At 43.6% G+C, this 18,637-nt stretch overlaps 1 protein-coding gene across 2 annotated transcripts in view; it reads left to right on the top strand.

The window, feature by feature from the left end:
* Positions 1–18,637, top strand: part of dnah9 (dynein, axonemal, heavy chain 9) — a 563,627-nt gene that overhangs the window by 510,524 nt on the left and 34,466 nt on the right. For both annotated transcript variants that reach the window (XM_078570706.1, XM_078570707.1), the window contains 2 exons: positions 3,093–3,275; positions 5,091–5,480. In XM_078570706.1, the coding sequence (XP_078426832.1) occupies positions 3,093–3,275; positions 5,091–5,480 (573 nt within the window). The remainder of the gene's footprint in view (positions 1–3,092; positions 3,276–5,090; positions 5,481–18,637) is intronic.

Below are 18,637 nucleotides of genomic sequence, written 5' to 3'. Positions count from 1 at the left end.
AAAATCCTTCAATCCACTTTATGTCTATGAGATAGCTGCCGCTACCCCAGAAATATATATATATATTATATATATATATATGATATAATATAATATAATATAAACGTGGGGTCACACCAGCTAAAGAGTTAATGTGTGACCGGTTCTTCATATTTTCTGACCTTCATCATCATTGTTCTTTGGGGTTCTGAACCCAAGAAATAATGAGCCAGACTAAGCAGTTGGCATTCCATTGGGTGAAATTGGTGTGGATAATGAATGCTACTCCATGGCAAATTTAACTAATAAATCTCTTATTAAAGTCCCCCAATCTCTTTGTGTTCAAATGTGATTATGCACAAGCCAGTACAAACAATGTGTGTAAATAGTGTCTGTGTCTGGTGACAAATGTAAATTCCAGGAGGAATGAAACACAAGCCCTTGGTATGCTTTCTTAAATGGTGTGTGGCAAGTTTTGAAGGGGAATGTATTCTCTTTCAGTGCCAGTGCCATCAATCCATCTGCTACTGTTTTGCTGAATCCCCAACTGTTCTGCTCCAGCAAATACATGTCTCTTTCGACTACTGCACAGCTGAGGGAGGCCTGTTCTTCCATGTTTCCCCATTGCAAAATAGCACCCTCCAGCCCTGTTCCCTCCCCACCTGTGAGATAAGATTGGGGCAAATATGAATGTGAATTTGCTCAGACAGCACGAAACCTTCAGAAAATAATTAGCAGAAACCAGTTTGAATCCGATAGTCCGTTTTCTTAAAAAGAGATGGAATATAGATTGTTTTCCCTTATTCTCTCTTTGCGTTCACTTGAGCAAAACACTACTATTATGGGCTAATTATCAAACTTGACCATTCTAACCTGAAAACAGTGATGACAAAGATGCAAGTTTAAGTCCATAACACATTCAAGCTGCTTATGGAAACTATTAACTAGTGAGAACACAATAGAAACATGGGGCTGAATTTTACAGGGGAGGGCTCACTGCTCAAGCCCCAATCCCCCCACCCCCCATAAAGGAACTTTGAAGCCAAACCAACCGGAGTTCAACAAGGATACCCAGCAGCAATAATGCACTCTGGGCACCTTGAGGAGGCACGGGTCAGAGCTCCGCCCCTCATTCACCCGCAAGGCCTGCTGGCCAATCAGATTGGCCAGCAGCTCTAGCTCTAGTCCCATCAGCGCCAGAACCGAGCAGTGGGTGCTGCTGGGACTGCAAGTAGACCCAGGGCAGATGGACCCAGGGAAGTCTGGGGTTTTGGACAAGAAGGGTTGGGGAGGAGGCTTGGAGGGGGTAGGTTTTGAAGGCCAGGCAAGGAGGAACAAAGTGGGGGTTACATCTTTGGGGATTGCCCCCAGTGCGCACAGGGCACCCCTGCACGATGTGCCCCTCTGGCTTCCTGCCTTTTTAGCAAAGTAGTTTAAAAAGTGGCTTTCTGACTCCTGCCTGTCCATGCCAACTGTATCATGGCATTGGTGGCATAATTGCCTGTTAATTAATTTTTTTTTAAATGGCAGATGGCGAGCTGCCAATTTGGGTTCCCATCTACCTACAGTTTTATGGGGACCAGGTAAGGGGTGGTGGGAAGGTGGTAGGCTAGCTACCCAACATATTTTACATGCCACCACCCTCCCTGCCAGTGCTGAAAACATACCCGGTTGAGGTGGTGGGTGGGGGGTTCATAAAATCCATCCCATGGTGAAGTACATGTAGGCAAAAAGATACACAAGCAAATTATTTCTCCCTTTATTCTTTCAATATCCCTAACAAGAATCCAGATCACTGCTAAACTCTAGTTGTTGCTGCGGTTCTGCTGGATAGATCAAAAGTATACATTCTAATATGTCAACCAAAATAGGACAATGTTAACATGCAATACAATATAGTGAAAACAAAGAGCAAATTAGTGTCAGCTCCACAATTGCTCAGTGTATAGATGCTAACCTGAAACCATTAAGGATGATAGAGCACATTTAATAGCAGCACCAACTCCTTTTATTAAATGTCAACATCAGTTTAAAGGTGGTTAATTCCAAATCTGATGGGTAGGATGTTCACGGAAATTTATTTTTTTGGTGAGCTTTAAAGTTTAACATGCTGAGGTTATTAACCCTAGAGCATAGAATACCTTTACATTGTAGCTAAGGTTGACATGGAACTGATGCACCATACAGCTTCTTCTACTCTACCCGAACAGGGTTGCAAATGAGCAAGAACACTGAGAGCAACCGAGGAGAAAAGGTAACTGAGAAGAGGGGGCAAGAGAGAGAAACATGAGCAGGTTCCACAGGGAGACCAAGAAATCTAGCCTGAGAGCTCTGTCAGACTAGACTGTGTTCAACAAACGCTCTGTAACCGAACTAGTCATTACCTGAAAAAAAAAACCTTTTGAAGGAAAGAAAAGCTGAAGAAGCAGAAACAGAGAACAATTAGCTTTATGAAATTTAAGATCTCAGTTGTGATGTTACACCGGTTAGTGAAACTGCAAATATACTCTCCCCCAACATGCATTCGTATTAAACAATTTTTAACAATCTCAGTAACTCAGTTGAATAGAGATGTGGGCCGATATTTACTGGAGGCAGATAGGGGTCATGAATTGCCCTGTTAATGGCCTCAATTGGCTGCGGGGTGGGAAACTGTTCACAGGTCTTCCTGCCATGGACTTAATCAGATTGGAGATGTGAAGGTGACAGGATCCCCCACCCACCATCCTCCTGCCTCATTAAATGCCTCTTATACCTCCAAACTCACCACAGGAGAAGGCATTAAATTCTTCCATGGATCCTGAAAGTTTTTTTCCCCCCGATGCACTCACTGACTCACCTGTCATCCGTTTTTTAATCTGCTCTTCAAAACTTGCAGTTCTCTCTCACTTTGGAAAGCGCTGACTTTTAAGTTGCATCCGCTGTTGAATTGGTCATTAATAATGTTGTCACGCCCTAGCGCCAAATGCAGAGTAGAAAGTGGATCTTCTTCAAAGTAGTAAATCTCAGCAGTGACCGAAGAGCCAAAGTTCTGTCCCATTATTCAGAAAGCTGCCTGGGCTCAATCAGGTGGACATCCTCACAGCTCTCCTTCCCGTTCTTTGGCATTCCAGGTAAAGACTACTTTGGATGAAGTAATGGAAAAATTACCAGAGGAGTTTAATATCGCAGAGTTGATGAACAAGGCAGAGGAGCGGACTCCGTACATCGTGGTTGCTTTTCAGGAGTGTGAACGAATGAACGTTCTTACCTCCGAGATCAAGCGCTCACTGAAGGAGCTGGATCTGGGATTAAAGGTACCTTGCAAAACATCCCAATGGCTAAATAAAACCATTTGTGTTTATGATTAGGGGTGGGGGTGGTGGTGAGGGGGGAAGTAAAACAGATTCACGGAAATTACTGATTTCTGTAAAATTATCCAATAATGTATTTTTAAAATACATTCATGGGATTTGGTTTTCTCTGGCAAGGCCAGCATTTGTTGCCCTTCCCTAATTGCCCTTGGACTGAGTGGTTTGCTAGGCCATTTCAGAGGGAAGTGAAGAGTCAAGCATGTTGATGTTGGCCTGGAGTCACATATGCCCCATGGCAGATTTCCTTCCCTAAAGGACATTAATGAATCAGATGGGTTTTTACAGCAATCAATGATAGTTTTGTGGTCACCATTACTGAGATTAGCTTTATATTCCAGATTTGTTGATTGAATTTAAATTCCACCAGCTGCAGTGAGATTTGAACTCACGTCTCCAGAACATTAGCCTGGGCCTCTGGATTACTCGTCCAGTGAGATTACCACTACACCATTGTCACCCCTTATATAACTGTTACTGCTTGAATTAATCAATTACTATACAGCATTTTCTTGCCACGGAAGAATTTAATAAAATGTACAATCAATGCAAGTGTTTACAAAGAAAGAATAATCTTGCATGACTCCAGTATGTACCAAATAAATTTACAGTTTACAATTACTTTCCAAGCAATGTCAGTGTTGTTGCATAGATCAACGTGCAGTCAATTTATGCACAGCACGGTTCTGCAAACAGCAATGAGATAAGTGATGGGTTAATAAGCGATAAATGTTGGCCAGAACAGCAGGAAAGCCCCCCCCTCTGCTCCTCTCTAAATAGTGCCACGGATGATCTGCATCCATCTGTCAGGCAAATAAAGTCTTGGCTTAACACCCCATTTTAAAGCACCCCTGACAATGCAGCACTCACTCAGTATTGCGCTGAAATGCTGAACACCTGGAATGACGTTTCACCTCTCATCTTCTGAGGTGATAATGCAAAGCTGGAACTCATGCCTGCACTTATTGATTTGTGCCATAAGCCACTGTGAAGAAACTTATGTTTAAAGAACTATAAACCAGTTACAGTGCATTTGAATCTCCTCCAAACCAAACAATGTCTACATTGCCTGTCTCATGCCTGGCTTAAGCTGAACTGTTTAAGAGGCAACTCTGCAATTGTCCAGATGTATACAGGGACAGTTAGATATGTAAACACTTGCAGACTGTATAAGGCCAAAGAGGAATTTGGAGTGTATAACAGGCAGCTCATCAAATTCATCTGTTTTAAACGACAGTCCAAATTCAAAGTTACAGCCTGAGTTCCCTAGATAGTATTCCAAGGGCTCCTGCACACACTTCTCCACTATTTTAACTCTGTGTAGGTGGATAGGTTTTGAATGTGTTAAAATTGAGCCCATGTGTCTATTGATGAAGCTCAATAAAACAGACATGAGCCTTTATATGCCACCTGGGAATGTTTTTCCACAACTTTTCGGGGAACAAATATGTTCCTCTGACAGCCACAGAGGCATCTTCACCATTTTATTCTTTTCTGTACTGCTCTGTCAGGAGGGGACTTTATCCTCCTTTTCTCCCTCCAAGGACTGAGTATTTCATGTATGGCTGAAGCATGTAATGGTACGGTTCAGATAATCAAAACAAATGCTCACACTTAATGTTCTTAATTAATTTCTCACGTCACTGTGATATTTCTGGCCAAATGTTATGCCAAAGGTGATAAAAAAATAGACATGAACCCCGATGCTCTGAGTCAATCACTTTCACTGAATGTTTCCTTCCCGCTGCTTTTCATTCTTAGGGAGAACTGACCATGACGAGTGACATGGAGAATCTGCAAAATGCCATCTTCTTTGATCAAGTACCAGATTCTTGGAGTAAGCGAGCCTACCCATCGATGGCCGGTCTAGCGAACTGGTTTGTGGACCTCCTCAGCCGCATTAAGGAACTGGAAACCTGGACATCCGACTTCGCCCTCCCTTCCGCAGTGTGGCTTGCCGGCTTCTTCAACCCACAGTCTTTCCTGACTGCCATCATGCAGTCTATGGCCAGGAGGAATGAGTGGCCTTTAGACAAAATGTGTCTTCAGTGTGATGTCACAAAGAAAAGCCGCGAGGACTGCAGTGCTCCGCCCCGTGAAGGTGCCTACGTCCACGGTCTGTTCATGGAGGGTGCGCGCTTTGATTCTCAGGTACCCAGTATATTTCCTTTCACTGGAGCTCATTATCATCCAAAACTCTTCAATTTTTTTTGTAAACAGACCCCAAGACTAGGAACTAAATCCATAACAGTTGGAAGTTCAACCCCTGCTCAATTAGAGCAACTGCGGTTGCCTGGGTCATTGCAGGAGGGCACGAGTGGGCTGAGCATGCAGGAGTCACAACAGGAACCCATTTAAATAGGAGCCAGCAGCACTTCTGTACATTTTAATACCGTTGCTATCTCAACTAAATTATCTTCCTTGGAATTGATCAAAACAGAGCCTACGTTTGGAAGATTTAATGTAATACAAATGTAAATGATGTTTATATGTAATTCTCGCAGAACTACACACATTAATCAAAAAAAAACCACAGCAATGCTTGAAACAGTGTGAGATTATATCTTGGGTTGATTGTTTTTAGCATTGGGCAACATTCCCCCCCACCCCCGCTGGGGGGGATGTGCACGAGTGGGCGGGTTCCCGATTGGCGCCCCCAATTGGGGGCGCGCTGCCATTTTACGTGGGCGGGCCAATTGAGGCCCGCCCAGCGTGTGACGTCCACCCGGAAGCTCCCTGTGCGAGCGGCGGGGGTTCCCTCAGCCGGGAGTTTGCTCCTTCGCACACGCGCACGGAAGAGCGCACTCAAGAACGCAAAGTGCTGCCTCAGGGAGATCGGCTCAGGCTTGAACCATTAAATAAAGATGAGAAAAAAAATTATTGACATGCCCCCTCATGTGCCACTGTCACATGAGGTGGGACGTGTCAATTTCCTTTTATTTAGAGATTTCATACAAATTTTAATAACCTCATGAAACCTCATCCCGCCCGTGGATGAGGTTTCATCTTTTCTCGGAAGCACCCCCCCAGGGCTCCCGGCCTGCCCGCCAACCTTAAGGTTGGACGGACAGGTCCATTAATCACTTTAATTGTTTTTTTAATGGCCTTAATAGGCCTTTGACAGGTCGGTGGACGTGCAGCTGATTTGGCTGCGCGCCCGCCGAACTGAAAATCTAAATGACGCGGGGTGACGTCGGGAAGATGCAGCCCTTTGTTTCCGACATTGCTTTCTGATGTCAGTCTCAGTTAAAGCACAGAACGCTCCTTAAAATGCGCAGCTTCTACTCGTATCCACGTGATACAATGTGAAAGTACAGAACTGGTTGTTCTCGTGGCACATACTCAATATTAATCCCCGATCCCTGTTTACATCTTTTAGCAGCTTGCTGCCAGATATAAATAAATAAACAAAAAGATTAGATTGGAAATCTGGCAGCAATCAACAAGTTAATTCACAATCACAAATTAATTCTCACTATCTGTTGGCCGCTGCTTTTCTCGTTGAAGCATATTTGAATTATTTTTCCAGCAAATTGTGACATGAATCTATAATCGGAGCACGATTCTTTATTAACTGAGCAGATTGATAGAACAAATATTCGAGGGCTAAAAGAACTCCCTATTGTAGGTTTTGAGGACAGGGTAGGAATGCGGAAGGCAAATGGAATGTTGGCATTTATTGCAAGGGGAATGCACTGCAGCTCTACAGGGCCTTTGTGAGACCACATCTGGGGCACTGAGCTACAGTTTTGGTCTCCTTGTTTGAAAAACAATATAATTGCGCTAGAATCAATTCAGAGAAGGTTCACTGGACTCACTCCTGGGATGATGAAGAAAGATTAAACAGGGTGGGCCTCTACCCATTGGGGTTTAGAAGAATGGGAGGCGATCTTATTGAAACATATAACAGCCTGAAGGGATTTGATAGGGTAGATACTGGGAGGATGTTTCCACTTGTGGGAGAGACCAGAACTAGGGGACATAGTTAAAGAAGAAGAGGTCCGATGAGCCTCCTTTTTTTTCACTCAGAGGGTCATTAGTATGGGGAATTCTGTTTACCAGAAAGCAGTGGAGGCTGGGTCATTGAATTTATTCAAGGCAGAGTTAGACAGATATTTTGATAGACAAGGGAGTCAAGCGTTGTGGGGGGCAAACAGGAAAGTGGAACTGAGACCACCAGCAGATCAGCCATGATCTTATTGAATGGCAGTGCAGGCTCAAAGGGCTGAATGGCCTATCCCTGCTCCTAAGTCCAATGTTCCTAGGTCCCTTTTGGGCAGATAAACAGAACAAAAGTGGTGACGGAATCTCTTAAGTTTCAATCTCTGTACTCCAGTCTAATGCATCACTTGGATTATATGATGCACTGCTCTGTCAGTCCATCAGTACAGCTATCTTTGAAACAATGAAACACTAGTAAGTCAAGCTCAGTGTCTCGCTCATAAAACAGCAATGGAGTGTAGAACGTGAAGAAGTCTCGGGGACATGGTAGATGTTAATTTAAATGATACTCAGCACAAGAATCCAAAAAAGGGGTTTAGGTAACACCACGAGCTATGAAACAGGTGCCAATGGACAGCAAGTGAGGTCCAGAGTTGATGCTGTGCCTTGAATTCACTTGGAGATATTCATTATTGCCTGTTTGCTCTGTGTTAATCTGAGATATTCAGGAGGTAATTTAAGGTGCACTGAGATTATGGTTGGAATTCTCCTCTTTGGAGCAGAGTTCTGGCAGAGCAGGAGAGTTGCCCAACTCTATATCTGCTGCATTTTCCTAACTGGGGGATGAGGGTGGTGGGGGTTGAGGAGTCATCAGTTGTGCATTGCTGACTCCTCGGGGAAATCTCACTGCAACTTAGAGCCCACCTGTACAATAGTTTGTGAACACTGCTGCTGGAGAACTTAAAGAGCCAGTGAGGAACCTAAAGTGGTAGAAGCTTCCTGATGCTCAGGGTAATGTCCCACTGAAGGCCTTGGCCAAGACACTGGACCTTCGGGTCAAACTGGAGGAAGAGGCTGCTCTGCAGGGTTATCCAGGGCCATTAAGAATACTTCCAGGGTCATTGGGGAGTGCTAACACAGGTAGGCAGGAAAAAAATCACTGTTTAGGCACTTCCAACAGTCCTCATCCCCCCCACCCCCACCATTCCACCACCTTCCTAGCTATCATTTCATGTGGTAGAGTCTTGTTGAGTTTCTAGTGAGGAAAGGAGGCCCAGAAGGGAAAAAACAGTTTGGACCAGTACTCTTATTTCCCAGTTTTTACTGTTTTTCCTTCTAGTGAGGAGGGTGGGTGGGCGGGGTGCGTGGGCAGTGGTGGGGGGAGTGGGGTGGAATACAGGTGGAATACAGTGTCAATGGCCTGCAAGTGCAGTGTTGCTATGAAGAGATTGCACTTCACATTGATACTGTGGTTATAGTGCAAATGCATCCAATCCAAAGTCAAGAGCTGAAATGATACTCATGCTCACTCTGCTTCACTTTGTAATTTGTTCAGCCACATTCAGTGTCAGCGTGAAGCTGAGATTATTCTGCATCAACATTAAACATGCCATGACAGTTGACAGTAATTGAGAAGGGTTTGAAGGATTTAGTAACAGACTGGAGGGGCTATAATCTATGAAAAGTGATAGTGCTATTGGGCCTTTGTTTTGCTTAAGATTTGAATGCATAAAGGGCCACAGTTGCGTTTCTAGGACTGTATCCATTGGTGGAGTCGATACTTCAGTTCTTAATGTAAACCTGGCTGTTTACCTCACATTTAAACAATGCACATTAAATGTGGAAGATTGCATATTTGGAAGAAAGTAAAGTGGATGAGACTTGACATTCCATTCTCATTATCTCCACATCGCGTTCAGCAACCAAAAGCTTTCATTTATTCATCCTGTGGTATACAGATTAACAAAATTCCTCTGACAAATGCAGTGTAGAATGTGATATTTGGGAGCACTTAGCAAAAAGTCTGCAGAGCAACAGTAGCGTTTCAGATGAGCCATCAGGTTAAATATTCATATATATTGATGAAGACTTGCTTTGCTGCTTTTTTTTTAATCATAGCTTAATAAGGCAAAAACAGATTATTATAAAAAGAAATGCCTTGTTGCTGCTCAGGGAATTAATATTCTCAACTCCAAATTTTATAAAATTTGCCTCTGCAGGAAGAATGCTGACCAACTTTTAGCCGTTAAGTGCTGAGTATAAATATAGGACTCTAAGGTAATGGAGTGTTTCAGCACAGCAGGAAAGGCAGCATTGGCCTTGTGGTTTTAGCTGTATGCAATGTCCCCCACATTATTTTTCACCCAAATATTTCCAGGTCCAAGTTATACCCTACTTCATATTTTAAATTAAGACATTGGGCTGGATTTTACACAGAGGAGGTGCCCCTGCCCCAGCTGAGCCTGCCTCCATGTGACCGGGAAGCCTGAGCCCCTCTGTATGTCCCGTCGGGCCGTTGGTTGGCTCGAGGTGGGACTTCCGTACCCACCTGGGAGGAGGACCCATCTCCTAGTCCCAGCAGCGCCACCAGGAAGTGTGGCTGCTGCCGGGACTGCAGCCCGTCCACCATGCCAAGGGGCCATGGAGGCTGGATTCAAAGGTGAGTGGGCAGTTTCACTGGGACTAATCTGGCAGGCCCCAGCTAAGGGGGAAGAGGGCCAGGTTTGGGAGGGCAGGGAACACATGGGATGGGGGGAATACCGTGGAGGGGTCCTCCATTGGGCACAAGGTGGCTGAACAGGAGCCTGCAAAAAGACTCCCAGGTTTGACCCCCTTCCCCAAATAGTAAAATGTCAGTGTTGGCAGGAGGAGGCCCTTAACTGGTCATTAACTGGCCACTTGATGGCTTCAGTTGGCCCAAGGACTGGCAGAACACACTGCGTCCCCCCTGCCACTGGTAAAATGCCAGCAGATTCAGGCCGCGCAGGCACAGTGCCACTGCCATGGGACCCAATTTTATGTCCCCCCACTTGGTAGAATAGCCCTGGAGTGGGGTGTAAAATTACACCCATTGTCCTTAATGCTGCTACTTGGACAATCACTATGATGATTTGAAACAAATGTTTAGATGCTGTTTCCAGATCCTTCCATGATTTATCAAGTGGATTTAGTGTGATAATTGGTGAAAATAACTAATAGCTTTCTTGACATTACCTGTGAAACCAAAACCTTCCCTCAGGTTTGAACTTACTACCAGTTATTATCATCGTAGCAATAGTCATCTAACGCTGAGTCTTCTAGCCATTAGCGAGAGGAATACCAGTGCTAGAGGTTGAAACATGTGCTTCAATTATAAGTGCCCAGTATCAGCATCCCAGGACAGTCAAATTCAAATTAAAGTTCCCATGTACTCCTCTCCAGCCATGTACCTTAACTCCAAGGTTTGAAAAGCACTCCCTCCTGCTCCACTGTAAACTATTCCATTTTCCATTTTCCAGTCTGGCCAGCAAAGTGAAGATGCAAATTGATTTAAATTAATACTGAGTTGACAGTGCTGTTTAATTTGAATTTGTTCCCATTAAATAAATCCCAGGGTTTTAAATGCAGCTTTCTGTTAAGTGCCACATAGGACAAGCAGCATATGCATTCCTTGTGTAGCAGAGTTATAGGAGACCATATTAAAACACCAGGCTTAGTGTAATAGAAGGAGTAAAGTATGATAATTGATTATTAGTTTCCCTTCTTTGATGGGATCTGGGTGTCACTGGCAAGATCAGCATTTTTTGGCCATCCCTAATTGGCCTTGAACTGAGTAGCCCACTAGGCCATTTCAGAGATGAGTTAGCAGCATTACAATGGAACTGAAGTCACATCTAGGCCAGACCAGGTAAAGATGGCAGATTTCCTTCCCTAAAGGGTATAAGGATATTAGATTCTCAGACATGCAGACACTTCACTTCTTGTGTTTTTTTACCTCTGACTGCCTTTAGTACATGTGCTCTAGCTGATGTCAAACTGGATATTTCCTAATGACAGAAATGCTGAGCTTATGGTCTAACATCTAGTACTAGATGAGCAGAAATTTCCTCCAATTAAAAATTGGGAGGACTGAAGGCATTGTCTTTGCTCCCCACCACAAACACTACTCCTTAACCACTGACTCCATCCCTCTTTCTGGCGATTGACTGAGGCTGAACCAAGTTGTTCTCAACCTTGGTGTCAGGTATGACCTCAAGATGAGCTCCATGCCACTTAAGGCGGGTCATTTCTAAGATCACTTGTTTCGACCTCCGTAACATTACCCGACTCCACTCTGCCTCTGCCCATTTGCCACTGAACCCTCATTCGGGCCTTAGCTTACTCCAGACTTTGCTACTCCAATGCCTTCCTGGCTGGCTTCCCACTCTTCCCCCTTTGTAAACTTGGGGTCATCTATAACTTTGCTGCCCATGTCTTAATTCATGCTAAATGTCATTCAACAATCACCCCTTAAGTGTTTGCTAACCTACATTGACTTCCAGTTAAGCAATGCCTCAATTTGAAACACTAATCCTTGGTTTCAAACCCCTTCAGGTCCTCACCCCTCCCTACCTCCATGCCTCTGTAATCTCCTCCAGCCCTGCAACTCTCCAAAACGTCTACACTCCTCCAATTCTGGCCAATTGAATATCCTCAATTTTAATCACTTCAGCAATGTCGGCCGTGCCTTAAGATGTCAATGCCGGAAGCTCTCCAATTCCCCGTCTAAACCTCTCTGCCTCTCTGTCTTTCTTTCCTCATATACTTTGCTCTTTAAAACCTCTGATCATCAAATGTTTGGTTATCTGCCCTAATATCTCCTTATGTGGCTCGGTGTCGTGTTTTGTTTGATAACACCCCTGTTAAGTGTCTTTGGATTACTACACTAAAGGAACTATATTACTATAAGTTATTGTTAATGGCGATGATGATGTCTGTGAGTCACCACATGTGCTGTGCTATCCAGCCCCCAAAGTCAGTGACCCAGCTTCTGTAATCTCTGCCTTATGGAGCCGCAGATTCGAAATGCCAAATTCCAGCCATTGAAACCTAGTTTGGAGGAGGAAGTACATTCTATGTATATTCCTTAAATTTGTTATTTTTTGTAATTCATTGTATGGAACCTCTAGGGCTTCTTGATATGTGACAAAATGATTCACTAAGATAAAGGGGGAAATAACTGTTCCTAGAAGTGGTGCTATGCAGACTAACATCAATTCCCTCAAGGCAGACAACACAATGATCTGCTACTTAAGCAGTCTCCACGGCATTCCTCATTGATATCGTTGAAGAAAGTCACTTGTAATTTATATAGTCTGCGTACTGCCGCTTTCCCTCAAAATGTTTAGATACGTCTGTTTAATGGATTTAAATAGCCGTTAACCCTTGGATACCATGTTGATGTGATCTGTAACGCTCTGCTCCATGTAATGATGCATTGATAGCCTGCAGCAATCTGACCTCAGTGACAAAGTACACACCATGATACATCAGAACCAATGGTTACTACGATCACTTCAACCCTGACCTTTTTTATGTCATGTTACTTGCCGAAATGTTACATTATGAGGCAAGTTTTGTGCAGCCACTCCTGGTAGCATTTCACCGCTGGGCCACTTGATCACTTGCCCTGTGACTGCAAAATGTGCCGAAACACACAGGTTTTCTTTAGCCTGTCACTCTTTACCCCAACCCACCTCCCCTACCATTAACAACAATTGACCTTTCCAACAGCTGTACGCATATTTGGACCAATCTGACCACATCCTGTTAAGTGGCGGTATACCTTTAAATTGAACCAACATCAACATAAACTAAACCTGGAGTTGTGAATATTTATGATCCAGGTAAAGGACATGCTATTAACAAACTGACTCCTGGCTTGATTTGTATCAGTTCTTTCAAACATCCTGGATGGAATTTTGCTAGCACGTGAAAATCGACCCCAAACTGTCTTTCTGTCAAAGTATTCCTGTTACTTGCATGAGGGTTATTTCCACCTTCGGTACCTGAGTGTCGGATAGCAAACTAACAAAGCAGATAGCCTTCCCATTGTTTAATTACAATCGGGTGGGTGATCTGTTCTGCCAGATTACTTGCCAAGCGGCGAAGGTGAAGATGAAAATTACCCCGATTGAATTTGTTCATCGGCCTCTGTGGGAGCTCAAAAAAAGATGAAGCCGAACTAAACACGTTTGATCGCATTAGTTTCTGATTTACAGGAAGTGACACAAGCAAAGGCTAACCTCTCATCGAAACTACACATTATTTAAAATAAAGTACAATGGGCATATACAATGACAGGCACTGAATTGGTAAATGAAAGCATGGAGAGGACCTGGCAGTGCTGATAGATGTGATGGGAGCAGAGCATAGTCAGGCCGCAAACAGGGAGATACTAATGTCCACACTTTTCAGCGTTAAGCTGAATTTGCCTTTTGTTAACCCAATTTTTTTTAAGTAATTGAAATTTGCTCTGCTGGGTCCAGTTTCAATCTCCCTGAGAGACTGTTGTGTGCCATGTGGAAGAAATAATTATCCCAGTAGGTCACCTTTGGTATTAAAAGAAAATGCTCAGATCACATCGAGAGAAGCATGGCTGGCATTTATGGGGCAGTAACTCATCTGTGATTGGTTGAAAGCTCTGCGGTTTTACTAATGAAGGCAATTTGAATGCAGTCATCTTAGCCGTGGCACCTGTCTGTGCATCTGCAGGTTTTTATGCAGTACTTTTTGAATAGCTTAACAATGGTGCAGTTACATACATCTTTGTGGATGGACTAAATGGTTGTGAATGGAAGCCTGGGCCTTATTCAATATTGCCATTTCTAGCAGTCCTGGCCTATTACGTTAGACAGAATTCTCCTACGTTTTCTTGTACTGATTTGCCTCTGAATCAGTTTGCATACTGAGATAAAAGCCTTCTAACCAAGTGGGTTTGAATGAAGAAATTGGACATGATAGTAAAAATTGGCATTGATCTTTGAAAGAGGGCAAGTGCCCTTCTGAAATGAATACTTTCTCCTGGAGACATACGTGTGCTTTCACTGTAGACATACTTTAAGAAAGAGTATTTTTCGATTTTGACCCACCTGATTTGATTTCAAATCTAGAACGGAAATGCAGACTTGAAGCATTGGTAAAAGAGAGTTCAATTTCCCACAGGTACGGGATTTAGAATGTAGCCACATGATGCAACACACAACTGGATGATGTGAGGGCTAAATGGGGCCGGGTAGCAGAGTAACTAGAACTTCAGAGGTCTGGACTAATCATCTGAGACATGAATTCAAATCCTTTACACCAGCTGTTGAATTTAAATTCAATGAATCAAACAGATTTGGGATAAAATGCTACTCTTGGTAATGGTGACCATTGTCATGAAGCTATTAATGTATATAACATTTTGGAAAATATTTTTCTTTTAAAACAGAGGTTTACTCTGCGAACGTGTCTTAATTGGATTAAAGCCAGCTAGCCTGGGTGCTTTGATGGGTACTAGTTTTGATATGGGAGAGAGATAGCGTGCATTAGCATTTTTTGAATAGGGCATTCAAGAAGTGGGGTAAAAACTTGACGCCGATCTAGCAGATACCAAGCAATATGTTTATATTATCAATAAAATTAGTGCTATGAAGGGGGTTTCAATGTTAAAAGTTGGAGTTCAAAGAGGCTGGTGAGGCAAGGAGAATTTGAATTCAATCAGTGGTGGTAGGTATAACTTCAGTAGTTTTCGGGTGTGCAGGGTAGAGGCAATGTAAGATCAAAAGGCAGCTGCAAGCCTCCAACTGGCTCCACAGTGAAAAGAACTGCACTTTGAATTCATAAGGTGAAAATGTTTTGCCTGGTATTTGGTTAAGTCTATGGGTTGCTGTTGCCTTAATGGAGATTAGTTTGGGAATTTGTTAAAAGCTGTGATAGAAGTAATTTGTAGCCATGTGTATATATTTTAATCTGTGTAAATTAGTAAAATGTTTCAATTAGTTTAATGTAAAGCCTCGAGAACTGATGGTCTGTTTCCTGAATTTAATGTCGCACCACAAACATAACACTTAAAATTATAGGTTATGACAGTTGTTTAATGTTTCCCTCTGGGATTTTAAATAACTCTGCTTTGCCAACTGAATCAGTCATAACAACTATGGAACTATGCAATTGTTGTTAAAAGCCCAATTGTTTCACTAATATCCTTTAGGGAAGAAAATCAGTTATCCCTACCGGGCCTGGCCTATATGTGACTCCAGACCCACAGCAATGTGGTTAACTCTTAACTGCCCCCTGAAATCATCTCGCAATTCACTCAGCTCTATCCAACCACTGCAGAAAATTTTAATAAGAATAAAACTAGATGGACCACCCAGTATCAACCTAGGAACCTGACATTAAGGGGACACACAGTCCAGTAAATCCTGCAAAATCCTCCTCACTAGCGTCTGGGGATTTGTGCCAACATTGACAGAACTATCCCAAAGACCATTTGAGCAATGGTCTGACATAGTCATACTCACCGAATCATACGTTACAACCAATGTCCCAAACCCTTCCATCACCAGGACAGGTCCACTAGAGGTGGCAGCACAGTGGTATGCAGTCAGGAATGAGTTGCCCTGGGAGTCCTCAACATAGGCTCTGGACCCCATGAAGTCTCTTGGCATCAGGTCAAACATGGGCAAGGAAACCTCATACTGATTGCCATTTACAGCCCCCACCTCCCCCACGTCAGCTGATGAATCAGTCCTCCTCTATTTTGAACACTATTTGGAGGAAGCACTGAGGGTAGCAATGGCACAGAATGAACATGAGGTGGGGGACTTCAACATCCAAAACCAAGACTGGCTGATTCCTGAAGGACATAGCTGTTAGACTGGGTCTGCAGCTGGTGATAAGAGAATCAAAAAGAGGGAAAAGCCTACTTGACCTTTTCCTGACCAATCTACCTGGTGCAGATGCATCTATCCATGACAGTAATGGTAAGAGTTAGCACCGCGTAGTCCTTCTGGAGACGAAGGGCAGGATTTTCCCGCCACAGGGATCATCTGGTCCGTCAAAAGTCAATTGGCTTTTGGCTGGGCCACCGAATCTACTGTGTCGGGTGCGACCATGATGGGGCCAAAAAATCCTGGCCAAAGTCCGGATTTCACACTGAAAAGTCCCTCTATTTTGTTGTGTGGCACTACCACAGTACTAAATGGCAGATTCAGAGTAAACCTTGCAGCTCAAAGCTGAGTCTTCATGCAGCATTGTGGAACATCAGCAGTGGCAGAATTGTATTTCAGTACAATATGTAAGCACATGGCCTAGGATACTCAACCATTACCATTAAGCGAGGGGACTATCCCTGGCTCAATGAGGAGTGCAGGAGAGCATGCTAGGAGCAGCACCATATGTACCTTAAAATGAGGTGCTAACCTAGTGAGCTAGAATGCAGGACTATGCAGAATACAATGCAGAAGCAGCTATATGCAGAGCTGAGCAATTCAACAGTCAACAGATCAGATCACAGCTCTGCAGTACTACGACATCCAGTGTGAATGATGGTGGTCAATTAAGCCAGTAATGGTGGGGGAGGAAGAGATTCCATAAACATCCATATCCTCAATAGTCGTGGAGCCCAGCATGTTAGTGCACAAGTCAAAGCTGAAATATTTTCAATCATCTTCAGCCAGAAGTGTCAAATGGATTATCCATCTAAACTTCATCCTGAGGTCCCCAAACATCATAGAACCCAGTCTTCAAACAATTTGATTCAATTCACCTGATATCAACAAACGGCTGAGCACAAGGACCACCACAAAGGCTATGGACCCCGACAATATCCCAGTGCTGAACACCTGTGCTCCAGAACTAGCAGGCCTCTAGCCAGCTGTTCCAACAATGATATCTATGTGACAATGTGGAAAGTTACTAAGCTATGCTCCATCCACAAAGCACAGGCAAATCCAAACTGGCCAATTACTGCCCCATCAGTCTATTCTCAAACATGAGGAAAGTGATGGAAGGTGTTGTGCTAACAGACAACACTAATTCACCATAACTGACTCACTAATGCTCAATTTGGGTCCCTCAGGACCACTTGGTTCTGGACCTCAATGCAGCCTTGGTCCAAACAAGGACAAAAGAACTGAATTCCAGAGGTGAGGTGAGAGTGACTGCCCTTGACATCAAGGTACCAAGGAGCCCTAGCAAAATTGAAGTCAATAGGAATTAGGGGGAAAACCTCCACTGGTTGGAGTCATACCTCGCACAAAGGAAGGTGGTTCTAGTTGTTGGAGGTCAACTGTTTAAGCCCCAAGTCATCACTGCAGGAGTTCCTTGGAGCAGTGCCCTAGGCCCAACCATTTTCTGGCGCTTTTTCAATGCCTTCCCTCCACTATTAGGTCGGAAGTGTGGATGTGTGCTAACGATTGCACAGTGTTCAGTCCCATTCACAACTCTTCTGATACTGAAGCATTCCCACATGCAACAAACCCTGGACAACATTCAGGCTTGGGCTGATAAGTGGCAAGTAACATTTACGCCACACTAATGCCCGGTAATGCAACCAGGAACAACATGCAAGAAAAACAACCCCACAGAAACCGTGAGCAATTAAAGAAACCTCCAGACAAGGTTACCATTACAGGTTCCGGGCGTACTAGCAGATTGTCTCTAGAGACTCTTAAATTCACCAGTTTATACACTTATGTAGTGGTAACTAAACATGAACAATAGTGTTATGATCCCAGCTGAGGTTACCCCTGGACAAGTCTGAACCCAGATTGATAGACCCCAACTTTTAATTAGTTTGTTTAGATAGGTGGAGAGTGGCTACTGAACAGAGTCACAGGAGTCAGCTGGTGAACTTCCAACAAAAGAATAAAATATCTATTTAACATGAAAAGATGAACTATATTACAATACTCCTTCACCCACAACTATACCTTTCCAGATATATACAGATTTGTAAGGATAACACAAGTTACAAAAACTATCTTATACTGTAATGTTCACAGTAAGTACACAGTTCATGTAAACCAATAGGCACCCTGTGGTCAGACACACCACCCTCTGAAACCAAGTGACAGATGCCACCTCAACCAGATGCTATGGATCTCTCTTCAACTCCCCAAACCCTCTCCCATATGCTTGTCACATCATGAGCCAATCAGTCTCAATGAAATCCATCTTTCACATGAGGGTTTCTAATCTCCAATCTCCAAGAACTCACTTTGGAATCTTCTCCCAAACCGACGCTTCCTCTCAGACACCTTCTGCAAGGGTTCACCTCCAGAGGTTTGAACTCTGCTTCTGATGTTCCTCTTCCCTGGTTCACCACATGCATTCAAGCTTTCTTCCAGACACTCTCTCAC

This window comes from Cetorhinus maximus, chromosome 24 (genome assembly GCF_964194155.1).
Source record: "Cetorhinus maximus chromosome 24, sCetMax3.hap1.1, whole genome shotgun sequence".
NCBI lineage: Eukaryota > Metazoa > Chordata > Chondrichthyes > Lamniformes > Cetorhinidae > Cetorhinus > Cetorhinus maximus.
This window is presented reverse-complemented; position numbering and strand designations above follow the sequence as displayed.